Source organism: Oratosquilla oratoria, chromosome 36 (genome assembly GCF_046742065.1).
Source record: "Oratosquilla oratoria isolate Oo_2021 chromosome 36, ASM4674206v1, whole genome shotgun sequence".
Lineage (NCBI taxonomy): Eukaryota > Metazoa > Arthropoda > Malacostraca > Stomatopoda > Squillidae > Oratosquilla > Oratosquilla oratoria.
Window position 1 is genome coordinate 22,114,263 of NC_134812.1, and position 19,756 is coordinate 22,134,018.

Sequence of the window (19,756 nt, forward strand, 5' to 3'; positions counted from 1 at the left end):
TTTAATTTTACATATTTTTCCCCCTGCAAACATGGCTGTGCCCTCTCTGCCAGAGAAGAATAAAAAAAAAGACAAGAATATGTCCACATTACCTCATTGCTTTTTTGTGATACTCCATCACAAGTGGACCCAAGAACCCCACCTCCACAGTGGTGTGTCCCCGAAAGGGTGGTAACCGGTCTCCAGATTGGTGTCAGGGCATTGTCCAGACACCGTATGTTACCGTCTAGATAGGGTCATACTAAAGACTGACAAGGATCAACGAGTAACATATTTGGACTGACAAGTAACTCAAAATGACCGACAAGCAGCATATAAATGACCATAATGCTTGTTTTTTTATTGGTGAAAATGATTTCTGCTACATCATCTATGTACAAATAAGTAAAGAAACAAATTTTCCTCTGCCAACAAGCCCTATCCTAAACTACCTATGCTCATCAGTCAACCGACAAGCAATATAAATGTAATAATTCATGGCAAGTGTTGCATTTGATGGGCATGTGTACATAGTTGATTTGTTAAGAGCAGGTGGGACAAGTATAGGTGCCTGGGTTAGTTTCTATGTCGCAGGCTAATAGGAGTAAAGGGTGGGCAGGTGCCAGTGTAGTCCTCCATATGTAAAAAAAAATTGAGATTTAGTGGAACAATAGCATTGGGAGTAGCATGTGATGGTGTAAAAGTGATCCTCTGCCCCAGTCCAGAGATGCACCTCCCTGAGGAGGTGATGAAATTTTTATGCCTGTTTGGGAGATCAATTTCTCGAGGGGGTCTTCCTTCTCTCACTGTCCATGGATTCTAGCAGTGCAACCTCTTACAGGCTGGAAACAGCAGCACCACAACTAGGTAAATATCTCTATTCTGAATTAACAAAAAAGGAACCAGACATGCTTCCTCTACACTTCACAAGACTGTTCCATAATATAGGCAATATACTTTTTTTTTTCTTAAAGTTCCCAGACCGTTTTTTTTTTTTTCATTAATCATTTTCCTCCAGCATCACATCACATGGCTCCAAACAAAATATATAAAAGTAGTTACTAACCTGCAAACCATCTGGAGATATTTTCAGGTACTCACTGACATCGTTGCTGTTTAACATAACATTCAAATTAGAAGTGTCCACACTTTCATATGAATACTGTCTGTCTTCACATACGACTGGAAAAGATGATGGAACATGAACATTAGTTATTCCTTTACATATGAACATTATATATATATATATATATATATATATATATATATATATATATATAGCCTTGTTAGACAATATCAGTTCAATATTTGTTAGCATGTAATGAAGGGTTCAGATATAATCATCATTAACTCAGTGTCATACTTTATACATTTTGTATCATTTTCTAATCAGTTGTAGTGTTGACCCAAAAAAGGGGAATCAGTGAATTCACTTTGATTACAAGTCATTTTCTTGGCATCTAGCACAAAAAAAAAAAAAAAAAAAAATAAATAAATAAATAAAATAAATAAATAAAATAAATAAAATGATAAAATATGACACAATAATAAAGGATTTAGCTACTTACAAAGATTATCTAAACACCATAAGGAACAAAATCCAACTTGTCTACGGACGAAGTCGCAATGATCTACCCAACCCTCAAGACGTCTTAGCAAATTGTTAGGACCTAAGCCAAGTCTCTGACTGATACTTATTTTGTTTTCACTTGTCTGAGCAAACTTCTCTAGGGCAATGATTGCGAAGAGTATGACACATGGGTGACGAACTTCGTACTGTAAGAGAAAAACAAATTTTTTAAAAGACTGAAAATTGAAAGGGCACTAAATGTTCACTATGAACTTTAGTGGAATTAACGAGCGTGCAAGTGGTGGTCTTATTAGAAAGACATCTGAAAGAATCATTTCCATGCCACCTGTCTTCAAACCCCAACATTTACCTCTATCTGCTTTAATCTCCAGAATAAACCCAAGCTCTTAAATTCTTACTCACTTTGACTATATTTCATATAATGAGAGATGACAACCAGTAACTGTTCCCCTTCTCCCACTAATACAAGTCTGTGACATAGAAACAGTCTTGCACTACCCTCTCCCCAGACATTTCTTCTGACATATCTATGGGAGGGGACAAGGACAGTGGCTGAAAATTCCCAGCAAGTGAAATTCAAAGCTACATTATGATTATCATCATTACTATTGTTATTATTATTATCATCTTTATTATCAATATTATCATGATTATTACTATTACTGTTAACATTATCATTACTGATGTGGATCTTTTTCTATTACACTAATGGTGAAGAATTCAAAGGAAAAGAGGACAAATGTGAATGTAGTAGTTTTACTCTTTCATCAACCCTATCTCCCAACTCCCTTTCCACTCCTGTTCTCCTCACCTCCTCGTTTCTCACTCTATCCAGTCTAGTAACCCCCATCATACTTCTCAGGCACCTCATCTCAAACACATTCAAACTCCTCCTTTCTTCCTCTCTTATGTTCCATATTTCTGCCCCATACAGTGCTGTTGGCACAATCACTCCTTCATACATTTTCCTCTTAGCATCCATTCCCAAATGTCTATTTCTCATTACATTTTTTAATCCACCAAGGCATTTACTCGCTTCTCTCAATCTACATTCTACCTTCATCTACACTACTCCCTTTCCTGCCATATTCGCACCAAAGTATCTAAAACTATCCACTTCCTCCAGTCTCTCTCCCTTAATACTCACTTCCAGTCTGCTACCACTTTCTCCCCTTGTACATCTCATCACTTTACTTTCACCCACATTTATCTTCAGCTTCCTTCTTACGCACACCTTCCTAAACTCTGTCACTAACTTCCTCAATCCCTCCTAGGATCCTGCTACAAGTGCAGTGTCATCAGCAAACAACTATTGGCTTATCTCCCACTTTCCTCCATTTTCTTTAACCATCTCCAATCCCTGAACCATTACCCTTGCATTTACCTCTTGCACCACCCCTTCCATATATAAATTAAACAGCCAGGGCAACATAACACATCCCTGGCAAAGTCCCACCTTTACCTCAAACTACTCACTCTCTCCATTTATGATTCTAATGCAAGTTCTCCTCCAGTCCTCCGGCCCTCTACCCTCTCTTAAGAAAGAATGGGTGAAGAACATCATACATACATATACCATGGCTTTTTTTCCATTACAAGGGAGGTAGCCAAAAAGGAAAAGGCATAAAATCATTTCCACCCATTCCATCCCTGAATACACTCCACACCCCTCCACCCTCCCTCTCATCTTAGCACCTCCTGGATGACGGGTCATCCCTGCACCTTGTCCACTGCCCTGGGTCAGAAGCAGTGTCGCAAGACACAGCACATCTACAGCAAGGCCACTTCATTAAATCGGCGATTCCCCCTTTCCATCCACCCATGCATAAATGAGAAGACGGGGAGAAATCCCTTCGGGCTGTGTCAAATTTGCTCACACATACTACCTCACCCCCCATCCCCCTGCCCATTCCACCTCATGCATCACATCATCCATATACAACCATTCTCCATTCACCCCTGTCTTCTGTCCTCTCCCGTCCTTCCTCAACAGACATTCCCCTCTTCCCCAAAGCCCCCTTCACCCCATCCATCCACCTCATCCTAGGACGTTCCCTCATGTTCCCTCCCTCCACATCTGCCTTCCATATCTCTGTTACTAGTCTTTCCTCGCTCATTCTTTCCATGCGTCCAAACCATCCTAATATTCTTTCATCAATCCTATCTCCCAACTCCCTTTCCACCCCTGTTCTCCTCCTCGCCTCCTCATTTCTCACTCTATCTAGCCTAGTAAACCCCATCATACTTCTCAGACACCTCATCTCGAACACATTCAAACTCCTCCTTTCTTCCTCTCTTATGTTCCACGTTTCTGCCTCATACAGTGCTGTTGGCACAATCACTCCTTCAAACAGTCTCCTCCTAGCATCCATTCCCAAATGTCTATTCCTCATTACACTCTTCAATCCACCAAGGCATTTACTCGCTTCTCTCAGTCTACATTCTACCTCCACCTTCACTCCACCTTTTCCTGCCACATTTGCACCCAAGTATCTAAAACTATCCACTTCCTCCAGTCGCTCTCCCTTAATGCTCACTTCCAGACTACTGCCACTTTCACCCCTTGTACATCTCATCACCTTACTTTTACCCACATTTATCTTCAGCTTTCTTCTATCACACACTCTCCCAAACTGTCACCAACTTCCTCAATCCCTCCTCCAATCCTGCCACAAGCGCAGTGTCGTCTGCAAACAACAGCTGGCTCACCTCCCACTTTTCTCCATTTTCTTTAACCATCTCCAATCCCTGACCCACTACCCTTGCATTTACCTCTCGCACTACCCCATCCATGTATAAGTTGAACAGCCAGGGCGACATAACGCATCCTTGACGAAGTCCCACCTTTACCTCGAACCACTCACTCTCTCCATTTCTAATCCTGACACAAGCTCTACTACTCTCATAAAAACTCTTGACAGCTCCTAGAAGCTTTCCTCCTATCCTGTATATCCACAAAACCTCCCACAGTGCCTTTCTGTCTACCCTGTCGTAAGCCTTTTCCAGGTCCATAAAAGCCCAAAAAACATCCTTCCCCTTTCCTATAGCTTTCTCACATATCAGTCTTACCACAAAAATCTGATCTACACAATCTCTACCTGATCTAAATCCACACTGTTCCTCACCAATTACTCCCTCTGTTCCTCTCCTAATCTTCTCAATCAAGAAAGAATGGGTGAAGAAAGATTAGTAAAAGAGGCGTGGAAGGCAGAGGTAGGAGTGAACACAAGGGAGCCACCAAGGATGAGATGGATGAATAGGGTTTATGGGGCATTGGGAAAGAGGGGAATGTCTGTTGAGGAAGGAAGGGAGAAGACAGAAAATAAGGGTAAATAGAGAATGGTTGTGTATGGATGATGCTGTAATGCATGAAAGGGAGTAGGTGGGGGATGGGGGTTGACGGAGTATGTGTGAAAAATAAATTGATGCAACCTGAAGGGATTTCTCCCCGTCTTCTCCATTTCTGCATGAGGGGATGGAGAGGTGGGAGAGGTCGCTGATTTAATGAAGTGGCCTTGCTGTGGATGTGCTGTGTTTTGTGACACTGCTTCTGACACATGGCAGTGGGTGAAATGCAGGGATGACCCATCATCCAGGAGGAGCCAAGATAAGAGGGAGGGAGGGGGTGGATAAGAGTGGAATATATGGGGATGGAATGGGTGGGAGTGGATTTTATGCCTTTGATTTTTGGCTACCTCCCTTGTAAGGGGAAAAAGCCTTTGGTATATGTATGTAGTAGTTTTAAAGTCATCAGTTTGCTGAGCATAACTAGAAAGGCTTATGGAGGGTTTTCATGGAGAGGATTTGGAGAGGAACTAAGGGAATCATTGGTGAGGAGCAGTGTGGGTTAGGAAATGTAGAGGATACATGGATCAAATTTTTGTGGTGAAGCAGATTTTCAAAAGTTTTTGGCAAAAGGTAAGGATATTCTTTGGGATTTTATGGATTTGCAGATGGTTTATGATAGGGTAAACAGGAAGGCAATGGGGAAGGTATTGCAGATATATGGGATTGGGGGAAAGCTGCTCAGGGCAGTCAGAGTTTTTATATGAGTATTAAATGGAGAGAGCAAGTAGTTTGAGATGAACATAGGGCTGCGGCATGTCACCCTGGCTGTTCAATGTGTACAGGAATGGGGTGGTACATGAGGTAAATGGGAGTGTGATGGACAGGGGATTGGATATGGTTAGAGGTTGTGGAGGGAAATGGAAGGTGGGTCAGTTGTTTGTGGATGACACAGCACTTATGGTGGGGTCAGAATAGGGTCTAAGCCAATTAGTGATGGAGTTTGGGAAGGTATATGATAAGAGGAAGTTAAAAGTTAATATGGGTAAAATTAACCATTCACTCCGGGACAAAATCTCGTGGGCAGCATTAGCTGCCAGACGTGCGATGTTGCATCATAATACATGCATTATAAAAAATAAAGTTACCGCTGTATATTACTCATTCTCTTTCACCCGTGAATTTTGATAACCATAGAAAATATGATGAAGCCAGTTTACAGAGTATAGGGGTCATGCAGGTACAACTACAATATATATAATTAAGACGCCGACATCGGCATCCTCGCGTACCCATTTGCTCCTCATGACACCTACGTAGGTGTCATCACATTGAAGGGGTTAAGGTGATGAGATGTACAAGGAGAGAAGAGGGCAGACTTTGAAAATGGGCTGCTCCACTGCCCATCTTGCAGGAATGCCTACCTATCACTGGTCCACATTAACAATTTAAGCTAAAGCAATGAAACTGAGACTAAAATCTAAGACTCATCTTTATCTTAAAGTCACCTTATAAATCAAGATATATAGTATATAACTGGATTAATCTAATCAATAAGAAATAATAATCAAAACGAGTATAACTTTTAAAACACAAATTCAACAACTTACCAAATGTGCAAGAAGGTAGCTGAGGGTAGGTTCTGTGAGGAGGGCTATGGAGGCAGGACCAGCTAATTTTTCTGCTATGCATCCTAATACTACACATATATTTCTGTGCAATCTTGGGTTCACCCAACTCTCTCTGGCCTTCTGTTCACTTAGCTCAAAAAATTTGCAAAGATTGACAACTGTCTCCTGTGTGAAGAACAAAGAAGAAAAATCACAACTAATTCTTTTTAGAATAACAATAGTTATAATAATTACATAAGAACATAAGAATGAAGGAGATTGCAAGAGACCATAAGGGCTACACTAGGCAGCTCTGTATCCATTACCACCTGTCATCCCCATCCATAAAGATGTCTAATCGTTTCTTAAAAAAACTGATAGTTTCAGCGCTTACTACATGGTTACTAAATTTATTCCATTTTAAAAACCACCAACTTGGAAGTAGTGCACCAGGCCAAGTAGGACAACTAAAGACTTCATGAGAACAAAAATAATCATCGACAAAACGCCAGACAATAAAGCCGGTGTTTATCAGATTCCGTGTTTGGGATGTGAAAAATCCCACATAGGGGAAACATCACACAATCTAAAAACCCACATATAAGAACACTGATACAATGTCCACCATGATGTCACCACCAACACATGAGTTGCACACAAAAACAGTAGCAACCACTTGATGGACTGGGAAAATGCAGAACTTCTAGTACGTGAGCCCCACAAGATCTACAGAAAATGTTTGGAAGCAGCCATCATACAAGGAACCAACACAACTGAACAAAACAGGGGCATGTTCAATATCTCACCCCACCTAATTCCTTTAATACCCATTGCCAACAAAATTTTAAGCTATCCCTAGTTGCCTTCCAAAATCCCCCTTTTTTCCCTCTCAAAGTTGTTATCCACCCTCAGAAGATATTTGTTCCCCCTTCTTATTTTTCTTCCTTTTGTTCCTCAGTTGTGAGCTAATGTTCTTCACCCAGCTAATTGTTCCATCTTATCCTTAACCTTTCCTGTTCCCAGACATTTGGTCCACCTTCTCCTTCACCCTCCCTAACATTCAGTGACCCCCCTCCCCCTTACCTCTCTTCCTCTCTCCCTCCCTCCCTTCTCCCAGTTCTTCTTATTTAATCTCAGTCATGTGTTTTACAACTATGTACTTGAAAAGGCTGTAACAAACGAAACATTGTACTAATAAAGGCTCCGTCCTCACATGGTGTTTATTTAAAGTGTATTCTGATGCATGTATGCCTCAAGTTTCATTAAATGGAAATCCTATACCTCCACAGTGGCTGGCATGATTTTTGGGTCCTCCCACAGATTTCTCTGGGATTTGTGAACTGTTATCTGTGTTGTATTGGTGTGTGATTATTTCTATGTCACTGATTGAAAATAGTCAATCAATCTGTTGCCCTAGGTCTCTCTTGAAAGAGACCCACAGCTATTATGTGACCAGCTATGGCAGGAATGGCAACCCTTAGTACATGTGCAAAACCCAGTACACTAATGACTTTTTCCGGCATGTGAAACCCAGAGCTCACCTTTTAGAAAAAATAGCTAATAAATCTTTAACTTTTTTTTGCATGACCAGTGACAACTACATGCTGCACTGGGCAGCAGATTGGAGCCCTAGGAGGTAAAGTGTGAGGGCCCATACTCGTATGTAGGCCTATAATTTTACTCCATTGGCACATAAGGAAATTTTGTATCCAAAATTTGGCTGATTTTGGCACCCACACTTAAAAAGGTTGCCCACCCCTGGGCTATGGCCACTGAGTGGGCCCAAAAGTCACTCAGGTTAGAGATATTGCATTAGTGTCTTGAGATTGTTTGTGTTTAACATTGTATGTGCTCTCTGGCTTATGCTCCCAACTGATGAATGAAAACCCATAAACCCTCAGACATTGGCAATGGTCCTCAGGCCCTCCTACACAAATTTTCTTGGAAGAAACACTGGACTGCTGTCTGTATTCTATTAGTGTGGCATTGTTTCTTTGTCATCATTTAAGTCACAGAGGGGGAGCAGCTGCTTGTCAGCTCATGTGAAAATGTAGAGGAAATATGGTGGCAATTGATAGAAACAGATCTTAGGTCCAGTCCTGAGACTTTGTGTCAGCCCCTCAGGGATGCATCTCCAAATGGAGGTGGGGGTGGTGACAAGCTTTGATTATAGATGATAGGAAAATTATTCTTTCTGATAGCTGTCACATAGGACCACCAGTTGAAGGTTCCCCTTGTTGGTCCCTAGCCATAACAAAATTATTAATGGATACTGGGCTTCATTTGGTCAAAAATACCAGCAACAAAAAAGGACTAGCAATACATCTAGGTGACAAAAATAAGTATTGAAGACTTACCTTGCTTGGTAGTGGACAGTCATCCAACAGGAGAGTGATGACTGCAGGACCAAGGGGATCTTCCAAAGGGATAACATGAACCATTGACCGCACCACAACCAACCATCCTGCTTCCTTGTCAGCTATAACATGTAGCTTTAACATTGAAGGTGGTGGTTCCTGATCACTGTGAACAAAGAAACAAGTTTATGAGTCATCTTTGATGCTGACACCTGACAACAAAATGAAATAATTGGACTGTACATGTGCACAGTTCTTGATAGACTATGTAAATTCTTCATATCATAGGGAAGGATGAAGCAGCAGCTGTATCCTGGTACCCTGGTACCCTGGTACCTGGAGCAGCCACCTTGACCACCTCAACAACCACTGCAATAGCCATCACAACCATTTTCTTTCATAGTGCTCAACACCCCAATTCTCATCTAATCAACTAGCCTTGTTCCCCACTTTCTACACTCCTTTCCCGACTAGAAAGGAGTGTAGAAAATGGGGTACAATGTTAGCTTATAAGATGAGGGAAGAGGGGGTTGAGCACTATAAAAGTAACTGTTTGCAATGGTTATTGCAGTGGTTGTTGAGGTCAAGGTGGCTACTGCAGATTGAAGGTAATTTTTAAAGGTTGCTGGAGCTTGACAATGTGAGTGAGAGGCAGAGTTGGATTTAGAATTTGAGGCAGTATGGACTGCCAACTATCTACCATGAAGTGTTGTGTGATGCATGCTTAATGTGCACCCACAAAGCAAAAAAGTTTCTTTTTGTACCATCAAAATGGGATATTGGCCCATCAACAGTGACCACAAGTTAGCAGTGAGCCAAAACACCTCACCTTGCCTGGCTGACCTAATAATCCCTGCCAGCTTCAAAACTAGATTGTGAGGTGTACTGAAGCAAGTAAAGCTAGATTTCACAGTTCTTAGAATGACAAATTTGGAACAGGAGGTAGGTACATACATACACCAAAGGCTTTTTCCCCCCTTACAAGAGGATGGTTTGGACACATGGAAAGAATGAGTGAAGAAAGACTAGTAAAAGAGGTATGGAAGGCAGATGTGGAGGGAGTGAACATGAGGGGACGTCCTAGGATGAGGTGGATGGATGGGGTGAAGGGGGCTTTGGGGAAGAGGGGAATGTCTGTTGAGGAAGGAAGGGAGAGGACGGAAGACAGAGGTGAGTGGAGAATGGTTGTATATGGATGATGTTGTGACTGCATGAGGAAGAATAGGCGGGGGGGTGGGGGGTGGGGTAGTATGTGTGAGTAAATTTTGACGCAGCCCGAAGGGATTTCTCCCCGTCCTCTCCTTATATGCAAAGGGGGACGGAGAGGGGGGGTCGCCGATTAAATGAAGTGGCCTTGCTGTGGATGTGCTGTGTCTTGCGACACTGCTTCTGACCCAGGGCAATGGGTGAGATGCAGGGATGACCTGTCATCCAGGAGGTGCCAAGATAAGAGGGAGGAGGGGAGTGGAGTGTGTGGGGATGAAATGGGTGGGAGTGGTTTTTATGCCTTTGTTTTTTTGGCTACCTCTTGTACATACATACATACATATACCAAGGCTTTTTCCCCCTTCCAAGGGAGGTAGCCACAAAAGGAAAGGCATAAAAACACTCCCACCCATTTCATCCCTAAATACACTCCACACCCCTCCCACCCTTCCTCTCATCTGAGCACCTCCTGGATGACGGGTCATCCCTGAACCCTGCCCACCGCCCTGGGTCAGAAGCAGTGTCGCAAGACACAGTACATCCACAGCAAGGCCGCTTCATTTAATCGGCGACCCCCCCTCTCCGTCCCCCTTTGCATATAAGGAGAGGACGGGGAGAAATCCCTTCAAGCTGCATCAATTTATTTTTCACATATACTCCCTCAGCCCCTTCCCATCCCTTTCATGCATCATAAGAACATAAGAATGAAGGAAACTGCAAGAGACCATAAGGCCTACACTAGGCAGCTCCATATCCATCACCACCTGTCATCACCATACATAAAGTTGTCTAACCATTTCTTAAAACAACTCATAGTTTCAGCGCTCACTACATGGTTACTAAGTCTATTCAATTCATTGACCACCCTATTAGTAAACCAATTCTTGCCTATTTCCTCCTTAAATCTAAATTTGTCCAGTTTAAATCCATTACTGTGAGTCCTGCCCTGTTGTTTTAATATGATGACCTTGTTTGCATCACCCTTGTTTAAGCCTTTGATCCACTTAAACACCTCTATTAGATCACCCCGCACTCTGCGTCCTTCCAGAGAGTGTAAGTTAAGGTGCCTTAGCCTCTCTTTGTGAGGCAAATTCTGAGTCCATGTATCATTTTGGTCATTCTTCTCTGTACTAATTCTAGTGAGTTGATATCCATTCTATAGGGTGGAGACCAAAACTGTATCTCATAATCAAGGATGGATCTATCACTAGATAGAGTTTGATAATTACCTCTGCACTTCTATTCATTACCGTCCTAGCAATGAAACCTAATGCACTGTTAGCTTTATTCCTGGTTTTAAGGTCCAGACTCACTAGAACTCCCGAGTCTCTCTCGCAGTCAGTTTTCTCTAAATGAGTGTTATCTAAGCTGTATCTATTTTCGGGGTTGTGTAGCCCTACGTTCATCATGCTACACTCAAGAAATATTGAAGTTCATTTGCACCCCCATATAGACCCGAAAGTATCAGCTGCATGCTACTTAGCCACTATAACATGCAGCCAATATCCCAGATGTGAAATAAATACCAACAGCATCTGGTGTTCCCAGGCAGTCACCCATCCAAGTACTAACCAGACCCAACACTGCTTAACTTCGCTGATCTGACAAGAAACTGTGTGTTCAGAGTGGTTTGGCCATTGGCAGAAACAGGAGGTAATAATGCTAAATTTATAAAATCACATAACTGAACTTAACTGATTAAATAATTACAATACACTAGAAATTCAAATCAATCAATGCATTGCCCTTGGTCTCTTGCAAAGCACCTGTGACCTCCAGGAAACAGAGCAACAGCCTCCAGTTGGTACCAATAGTCACTTAGAGAAGAGATATTGTATTATTGTCTGGGGATATCAGTGTGTGAAAGACGGAAGTTGAAGATAAATGTGGGTAAAACTAAGGTGATAAGATATACGAGGGGAAAGAGTGGCAGCAGACTGGAAGTGAGTATTAAGGCAGAGAGACTGGAGGAAGTGGATAGTTTTAGATACTTGGGTGCGAATGTGGTGGAAAAGCGAGGAGTGGAGGTGGAAATAGAATATAGATTGATAGAAGTGAGTAAATGCCTTGGGGGATTAAAAAATGTAATGAGAAACAGACATTTGGGAATGGATGCTAAGAGGAGATTGTATGAAGGAGTGATTGTGCCAACAGCACTATTTGGGGCAGAAACATGGAACAGAGAGGAAGAAAAGAGGAGTTTGAATGTGTTTGAGATGGGGTGCCTGAGAAGTATGATTGGGGTTACTAGACTGGACAGAGTGAAAAATGAGGTAAGGAGGAGAACAGGAGTGGAAAGGGAGTTGGGGGGTAGGGTTGATGAAAGAATATTGGGATGGTTTGGACACGTGGAAAGAACGAGTGAAGAAATATTTGTAAAAAGAGGTGTGGAAGGCAGAGGTAGTAGGAGTGAACATGAGAGGGACCAAGGATGAGATGGATGGATGGGGTAAAAGGAGCACTGGGAAAGAGGGGAATGTCTGTTGAGGAAGGACAGGAGAAGACAGAAACTAGGAGTGAATGGACAATGGTTATGTATGGATGATGCTGCAATGCATGAAAGGGAGTGAGTGGGGGGATGGGGGTGAGGGAGTACGTGTGAAAAAGTAATTTGATGTAGCCTGAAGGGATTTCTCCACATCTTTTCTTCTGCATGAGGGGACAGAGACAGGGAGGTGTCACCGATTTAATGAACTGGCCTTGATGTGGATGTGCTGTGTCTTGCAACACTGCTTCTGACCCAGGGCAGTGTGTGAGATGCAGGGATGACCCATCATACAGGAGGAGCCAAGATAAGAGGGAGGGATGGGGGTGAATGGGAATGAAGTATGTAGGGATGGAATGGGTGGGAGTGGATTTTATGCCTTTGTTTTTTTGGCTACCTCCCTTGTTAGGGGGAACGGCCCTTTGGTATATGTATATGTATGTAGGTGTCCTATAGGGATGATTTTTGGTGCATCCATTAATTACTCTTTGTGGTTCATTCTGCAGTATTTCGTCACTCTCGTAAAGAAATTGCCTAAGTAATTTTTTGTCAATTTCTGGATTTTTTTCCCCCCTAAATCAAATTTTCATTGCTCCTTGTGGTACAATTCCCAATGTTTTAATAGTGTCTGAGTAGGTTAAAACTATGTTAGGAGGAACATTACGTACATCTATAAAATACGTACATATACCAAGGCTTTTTCCCCCTTACAAGGGAGGTAGCCAAAAAGGAAAAGGCATAAAATCATTTCCACCCATTCCATCCCTGAACACATTCCACACCCCTCCACCCTCCCTCTTATCTTAGCACCTCCTGGATGACGGGTCATCCCTGCACCTTGTCCACTGCCCTGGGTCAGAAGCAGTGTCGCAAGACACAGCACATCCACAGCAAGGCCACTTCATTAAATCTGCGACCCCCACCTCTCCGTCCCCCCATGCATAAAAGGAGAAGACGGGGAGAAATCCCTTCGGGCTGCGTCAAATTTTGCTCACACATACTACCTCAACCCCCATCCCCCTGCCCATTCCACCTCATGCATCACATCATCATCCATATTCAACCATTCTCCATTCACCCGTCTTTTGTCCTCTCCCGTCCGTCCTTCCTCAACAGACATTCCCCTCTTCCCCAAAGCCCCCTTCACCCCATCCATCCACCTCATCCTAGGACGTCCCCTCATGGTCACTCCCTCCACATCTGCCTTCCATACCTCTTTTACTAGTCTTTCTTCACTCATTCTTTCCATGTGTCCAAACCATCCTAATACTCTTTCATCAACCCTATCTCCCAACTCCCTTTCCACCCCTGTTCTTCTCCTCACCTCCTCATTTCTCACTCTATCTAGCCTAGTAACCCCTATCATACTTCTCAGACACCTCATCTCAAACACATTCAAACTCCTTCTCTCTTATGTTCCATGTTTCTGCCCCATACAGTGCTGTTGGCACAATCACTCCTTCATACAGTCTCCTCTTAGCATCCATTCCCAAATGTCTATTCCTCATTACACTCTTCAATCCACCAAGGTATTTACTCGCTTCTCTCAATCTACATTCTACCTCCACCTTCACTCCATCTTTTCCTGCCTCATTTGCACCCAAGTATCTAAAACTATCCACTTCCTCCAGTCGCTTTCCCTTAATGCTCACTTCCAGTCTACTGCCACTTTCATCCCTTGTACATCTCATCACCTTACTTTTACTGTCACGTCACACTGGGTTCATACTCGTGATGTGACATATTTATTCCTTGAGCATAATTACACTGTGTTATGCTACCCCTTTGTGTGAGAATGAACAATGACTCCTTGTCCGCTAAGGCCGTTGACCTGGAACGCGCGCGAAAGCTCTCGTAGGCAAGCGGCGGAGTGATACGAAGCCAACGCCGCCCGCTAGCTGAGGTCAAGGGGCGCGTGAATCGAGAAGGCGAAGTAGTGCCTCCCCTCCTTTCTACCTCATTGTCTTGTAGGTTAAGGTATAAGCTAGGGAATTATTGTGAACCCTCTCCATGCATAAATAAAGGAAGTAATGGATGTGTGGAGTTGGGTGGATAGGGATAGGAAATGTATTTTAAGATAAGTTGGCATTGGGCAATAGCACTTGTGTTGTGCGGTTGGGGTATAAATCAGGGGGTGAGGTCACCCACGCTGCTCCCTCCGCACTCGACCTCTGCGCATTGTCGGTACTTGTAAGTAAGAGATATTCTCATTAGTTGTGTTAATAAATATTTCGGTGATTTTGTATATCTTCTTTCTTTATCCTGGCGTGTTGGACGTATCTATAAAGGGGCGATTATTCTCTGAGACTCTGGATTGTATGAATTACTCAAACTCTGTTTTAGAGTTTGATGTAACACACAAAAACTGAGCTTAGGGCATGACATAAATGGGGGCCTCATGACCGGGATACACTCCGCCGCCAGATAGAGGAATTAGTGTATGCAAAAGCATTGAGAAATTATTTTCAAGTAAAAACGCAAGCCGCCAAGCGATCAAAACCGTGATCGATCATACAAACGCAAGCAGATTGGCTTCATTGTTTACATTTCAGCAACGCGTTACCTATGGTATTGTAGTTGTTTTCTTCTTTTATACGATGTCTTACCCAAACACCCCAGCTAGTTCTAGGAGTAGCCCTAGTTTTGAAGGATTCCCACAGGTGAGAGAAGGGGAAAGTGACATAGAAAGCAGGAGAGGGAGCCCTCACACTGGTGATATAGAATTCGAACAAAGTAGGAGGCTAAGGAGCGAGAGATACTTCGAACTGGGGGAAGACGAAAATGACAGCATTAGGTATTATAACGCAAGGAGCAATTTTAGTGAGGGTGAAGTAGAAGGGAACATACGTAGGATGCAAGAGACAGAAATTCATTATTATGGGGAAGTTCCCCAATCCAGAAATTATGACATAGAAGATAGAAAAAGTGAGGTTAGATCAGGGGGTAGACTAGTCAGTAAGGAAAGGGAATATACATACAGACAAAGGCCGGACACACCACAAGAAACAGGTAGACACTATTATAGAGAGGAAGGTAGGGAGACCCCAAAAATGGGAAGAAGATATAGTATGGAGTCAGATAGGATTGGTTATGAACGGTTCCCACAAGAGAGGGGAAACTACTACGACATGATAGACGACATGGACAGGTTTAGGATAGGTAGGGATCCCAGAGTAGAATCGGGGAACGAATATTATCCTAGGAGAGGACTGGAGACATGGGGGGACACGAGTGGGTGTGGAACAGGACATCACACTCACCAACAAGCGGGGACCTGTAGTGGGGGAAATGACATCGACAATATCATTAAAGCTTCTCACATTATAGCTAAATTTAATGAAGAGGACCCAGATTTGTTTTTTTCGTCATTTGAAGGCCTGGCTAAACAATTAGGATGGAGAAGAAACATTTGGCCAGTCATGATAAGATCAAGCCTCCCCCCTAGGGCATTAGCAGTGTATAATATGTTTGACGGGGAGGGAGTCTATAATTATAGTCAGATTAAAGATGAAATATTAAAGGTATATGAGGTTACCCCGGAGTACTTCAGGAAAAAGTTTAGGGAAGAGGAAAAGGATGTCAGCAAGGGCTACATCGCCATGGCCAGGAAACTAAAGGGCGATCTCGCGAGATGGATGCATGCTGAAAATGCGGTCAGTGCTGAGGATGTATTAGAAGTATTTGTCAAAGAACAATTCATAAACATGCTAAGCAATGAAGCCAGACTGCATGTCACCATGCAGAAATGTGATACCTTAATGGATGCGGCTAGGCTTGCTGAGAATTTCTCGTTGCGGGTTAACGAGAGTCAGGGTCAAAAAGGAAGTACCACTCGACGATATAGAGGCGCGAATGCGGTTCCGAGCCAAAGGTATGCTAGACCTCAGGTAGGAGATAATTGGAGGAAGACACAAAGGTGTCCCAGGTGTGGAAGGTACGGGCACAGATTACAGGAATGCTTTGCTAGGTGGTCTGAGCAAACCTACAGGCAAGAGATGGGAGAGAAGCAGTCCAAACAAGGGATTTTCTGTGTACAGGAAAGAGAGTTACGCCCGGAAAAGGGAAAAGGGTGCCCCCCTCATGAGGAGCTGAATCAAGGGATGGAGAGTTGCCCCATGGTGAAATACAGCGAGGATACACAAGACCAGAAACCAGGGCAGAATGGTGAAAGGGACTAAGAGTGATAGGTTGGCTCGGTGGGCGCTAGCACTCCAGGGTCACAATTTAAATCTTAAACATATTTCAGGGAAGAGTAACATGATCGCTGATGCCCTATCACGCCCAGACACAAAATGTTCAACCCTCGCTTCGCAGGTTTGAACATTTTTTTTTTGGTGAAGGGGGATGTATGTCACGTCACACTGGGTTCATACTCGTGATGTGACATATTTATTCCTTGAGCATAATTACACTGTGTTATGCTACCCCTTTGTGTGAGAATGAACAATGACTCCTTGTCCGCTAAGGCCGTTGACCTGGAACGCGCGCGAAAGCTCTCGTAGGCAAGCGGCGGAGTGATACGAAGCCAACGCCGCCCGCTAGCTGAGGTCAAGGGGCGCGTGAATCGAGAAGGCGAAGTAGTGCCTCCCCTCCTTTCTACCTCATTGTCTTGTAGGTTAAGGTATAAGCTAGGGAATTATTGTGAACCCTCTCCATGCATAATAAAGGAAGTAATGGATGTGTGGAGTTGGGTGGATAGGGATAGGAAATGTATTTTAAGATAAGTTGGCATTGGGCAATAGCACTTGTGTTGTGCGGTTGGGGTATAAATCAGGGGGTGAGGTCACCCACGCTGCTCCCTCCGCACTCGACCTCTGCGCATTGTCGGTACTTGTAAGTAAGAGATATTCTCATTAGTTGTGTTAATAAATATTTCGGTGATTTTGTATATCTTCTTTCTTTATCCTGGCGTGTTGGACGTATCTATAAAGGGGCGATTATTCTCTGAGACTCTGGATTGTATGAATTACTCAAACTCTGTTTTAGAGTTTGATGTAACACAAAAAACTGAGCTTAGGGCATGACATTTACCCACATTTATCTTTAGCATTCTTCTATCACACACTCTTCCAAACTCTGTCACCAACTTCCTCAGTCCCTCCTCCGATCCTGGCACAAGCGCAGTGTCGTCAGCAAATGACAGCTGGCTCACCTCCCACTTTTCTCCATTTTCTTTAACCATTTCCAATCCCTGACCCACTACCCTTGCATTTACCTCTCGCACTACCCCATCCATGTATAAGTTGAACAGCCAGGGCGACATAACGCATCCTTGACGAAGTCCCACCTTAACCTCAAACCACTCACTCTCTACATTTCTAATCCTGACACAAGCTCTACTACTCTCATAAAATAGAAAAAAAAAAAAAAAAAAATTATTTCCTGAAAGTTGGACAAATGACTTAAGCACTTTCCTTATGAGGCTGACGATTTGTAAGTTGTTCATGTTTGATTTGCTGATTGTAGGAGGCATATTCTCAGGTGGTTCTTATGAACTGTTAATAGACAGTTATTAGAGTTTTTGTTGTCCAGAGTCGGTGCTAGAGATGGTTTTCATATGGTTTGTTTTCTTATTGATTTTTGTTGATAGGCTGGAGGAGTGACCAAGGAGATTGATCTTTTTTAATGGAAAAAGAGGTGACATGACTGCCATATTAAGGGTAATAAAAAGTGTGGACAAAATTGACTGGCAAGATCTTATGGCTTAGGACAAGTGACAAAAGGTCATGGAAGAAAATGAGGAAGACAAGGTGTCTGAAGGATATAAAGAAACATGGCTTTACATATTGATGCATCAAACTGTGGAACAGCCTAAATGAAGAACTAGTTTGACAAAAGTATAAATTACATATACCAAAGGCTTTTTCCCCCTACCCGGGGCAGTAGCCAAAAAGAAAAAGGCATAGAAACCACTCCCACCCATTCCATTTCCCATACATTCCACTCCCCTCCACCCTCATTCCCATCTCGGCACCTCCTGGATGATGGGTCATCCCTGCATCCTGTCCACTGCCCTGGGTCAGAAGCAGTGTCGCAAGACATAACACATCCACAGCAAGGCCGCTTTTTTCTCTACACTAAACTAATTAGGTTATACAAACATTGGAGGATGCTGGCTGACAAAATACATACAAAAATCTATACATGTCTATATCCATATCCACACATACACACACCAACAACATATCATACATACACGAGTTCTGTACCAAAAATGTATCATACTTACTTATCTACAAGAGTCCTGATAACTGCCAAAGTATCAAGGACATATTTGTCAGTAACAGATGACAGCCCAGGTCCTCCATCACTTAGCCATGCATTGTTAATTCCACCATCACTTTCCTAAAAAACAAAAATTTTCATAAAAATCCAGAATTGCAGAGAGCCGAGTGTTGAAGTTAGTTCTATGTGCATACAGGAATACATGTATACAGAAGATTGATGATGATGATGATGACTGATGATGATGAAAGTAATTATAACAATACAAAAATACAAACATAAACCAAAAGGCTCTTTTCCCCTTCTCAGGGGGTTGACCAAATCTAAAAAAACATTCCTTGTCCCTCCCATCTTAGCTCCTCATGGATAAACGGTCATCCCTACCCCACGCCACACCTGTTCAGGTCATAGGTAGAAAGTTATAGTACCTCAACAGCAGATGTAACTATCACACAAAAGACACCTGAAACTAGTTTAACCCTACTGCTTCATTACATGGTGACCCCCGTATTCCCATCCACTTGGAAAATATAGAGAGAAGAAATCCATTCAAGCTACACAAATTTCACACACATCCATAACATTCTTTACTCACATCTATCCTATATTTTGCCCTTTTCCTTTTTCCATGACAGACATTATTCTTACATTCAATGACCCTTTCACCCCAGCCATCCACCTCATTTTCCCTCATGTTCCCTCCTTCCACTTCTGCTTTCCAGAATGAAGAAAGACTAGCAAAAAGCTGGTATTTTTTCACCTATTCTTTCCAGGTATTAAAACCATACCAGTATTCTTTGATTAACCCTATCTGCCTGCTCTACCCTCTGCCTCACCTTTACATTTTCACTCTAACCATCCTTGTAACCCACATCATACTTCTCAAACACTTCATCTAAAGCCGGGTCCACACTTGTTAAATTTCCACATATCGTATCATCATTGTGTACCACCTAGTGATACGATACAGTGCAACAGGGTATTGTACCCACTTCTTGTGTGTCCGTATAGAGCAGGC

The 19,756-nt window shown here is 42.8% G+C and overlaps 1 protein-coding gene and 1 pseudogene across 10 annotated transcripts in view; both read right to left on the reverse strand.

The window, feature by feature from the left end:
• The window catches only part of LOC143018905 (RING finger and SPRY domain-containing protein 1-like), a 69,958-nt gene that overhangs the window by 39,396 nt on the left and 10,806 nt on the right, over positions 1-19,756 (reverse strand). For all 10 annotated transcript variants that reach the window (XR_012965787.1, XR_012965789.1, XR_012965786.1 and 7 more), the window contains 5 exons: positions 18,743-18,858; positions 8,823-8,988; positions 6,466-6,651; positions 1,548-1,755; positions 1,046-1,161 (listed from right to left, as the gene is read on the reverse strand). Coding sequence is in view for 5 of the 10 variants with exons in the window: in XM_076174485.1 (XP_076030600.1) it covers positions 1,046-1,161; positions 1,548-1,755; positions 6,466-6,651; positions 8,823-8,988; positions 18,743-18,858 (792 nt within the window). In the remaining 5 variants the exon portion in view is untranslated. The remainder of the gene's footprint in view (positions 1-1,045; positions 1,162-1,547; positions 1,756-6,465; positions 6,652-8,822; positions 8,989-18,742; positions 18,859-19,756) is intronic.
• Positions 11,552-11,670, reverse strand: LOC143019241 (5S ribosomal RNA; annotated as a pseudogene).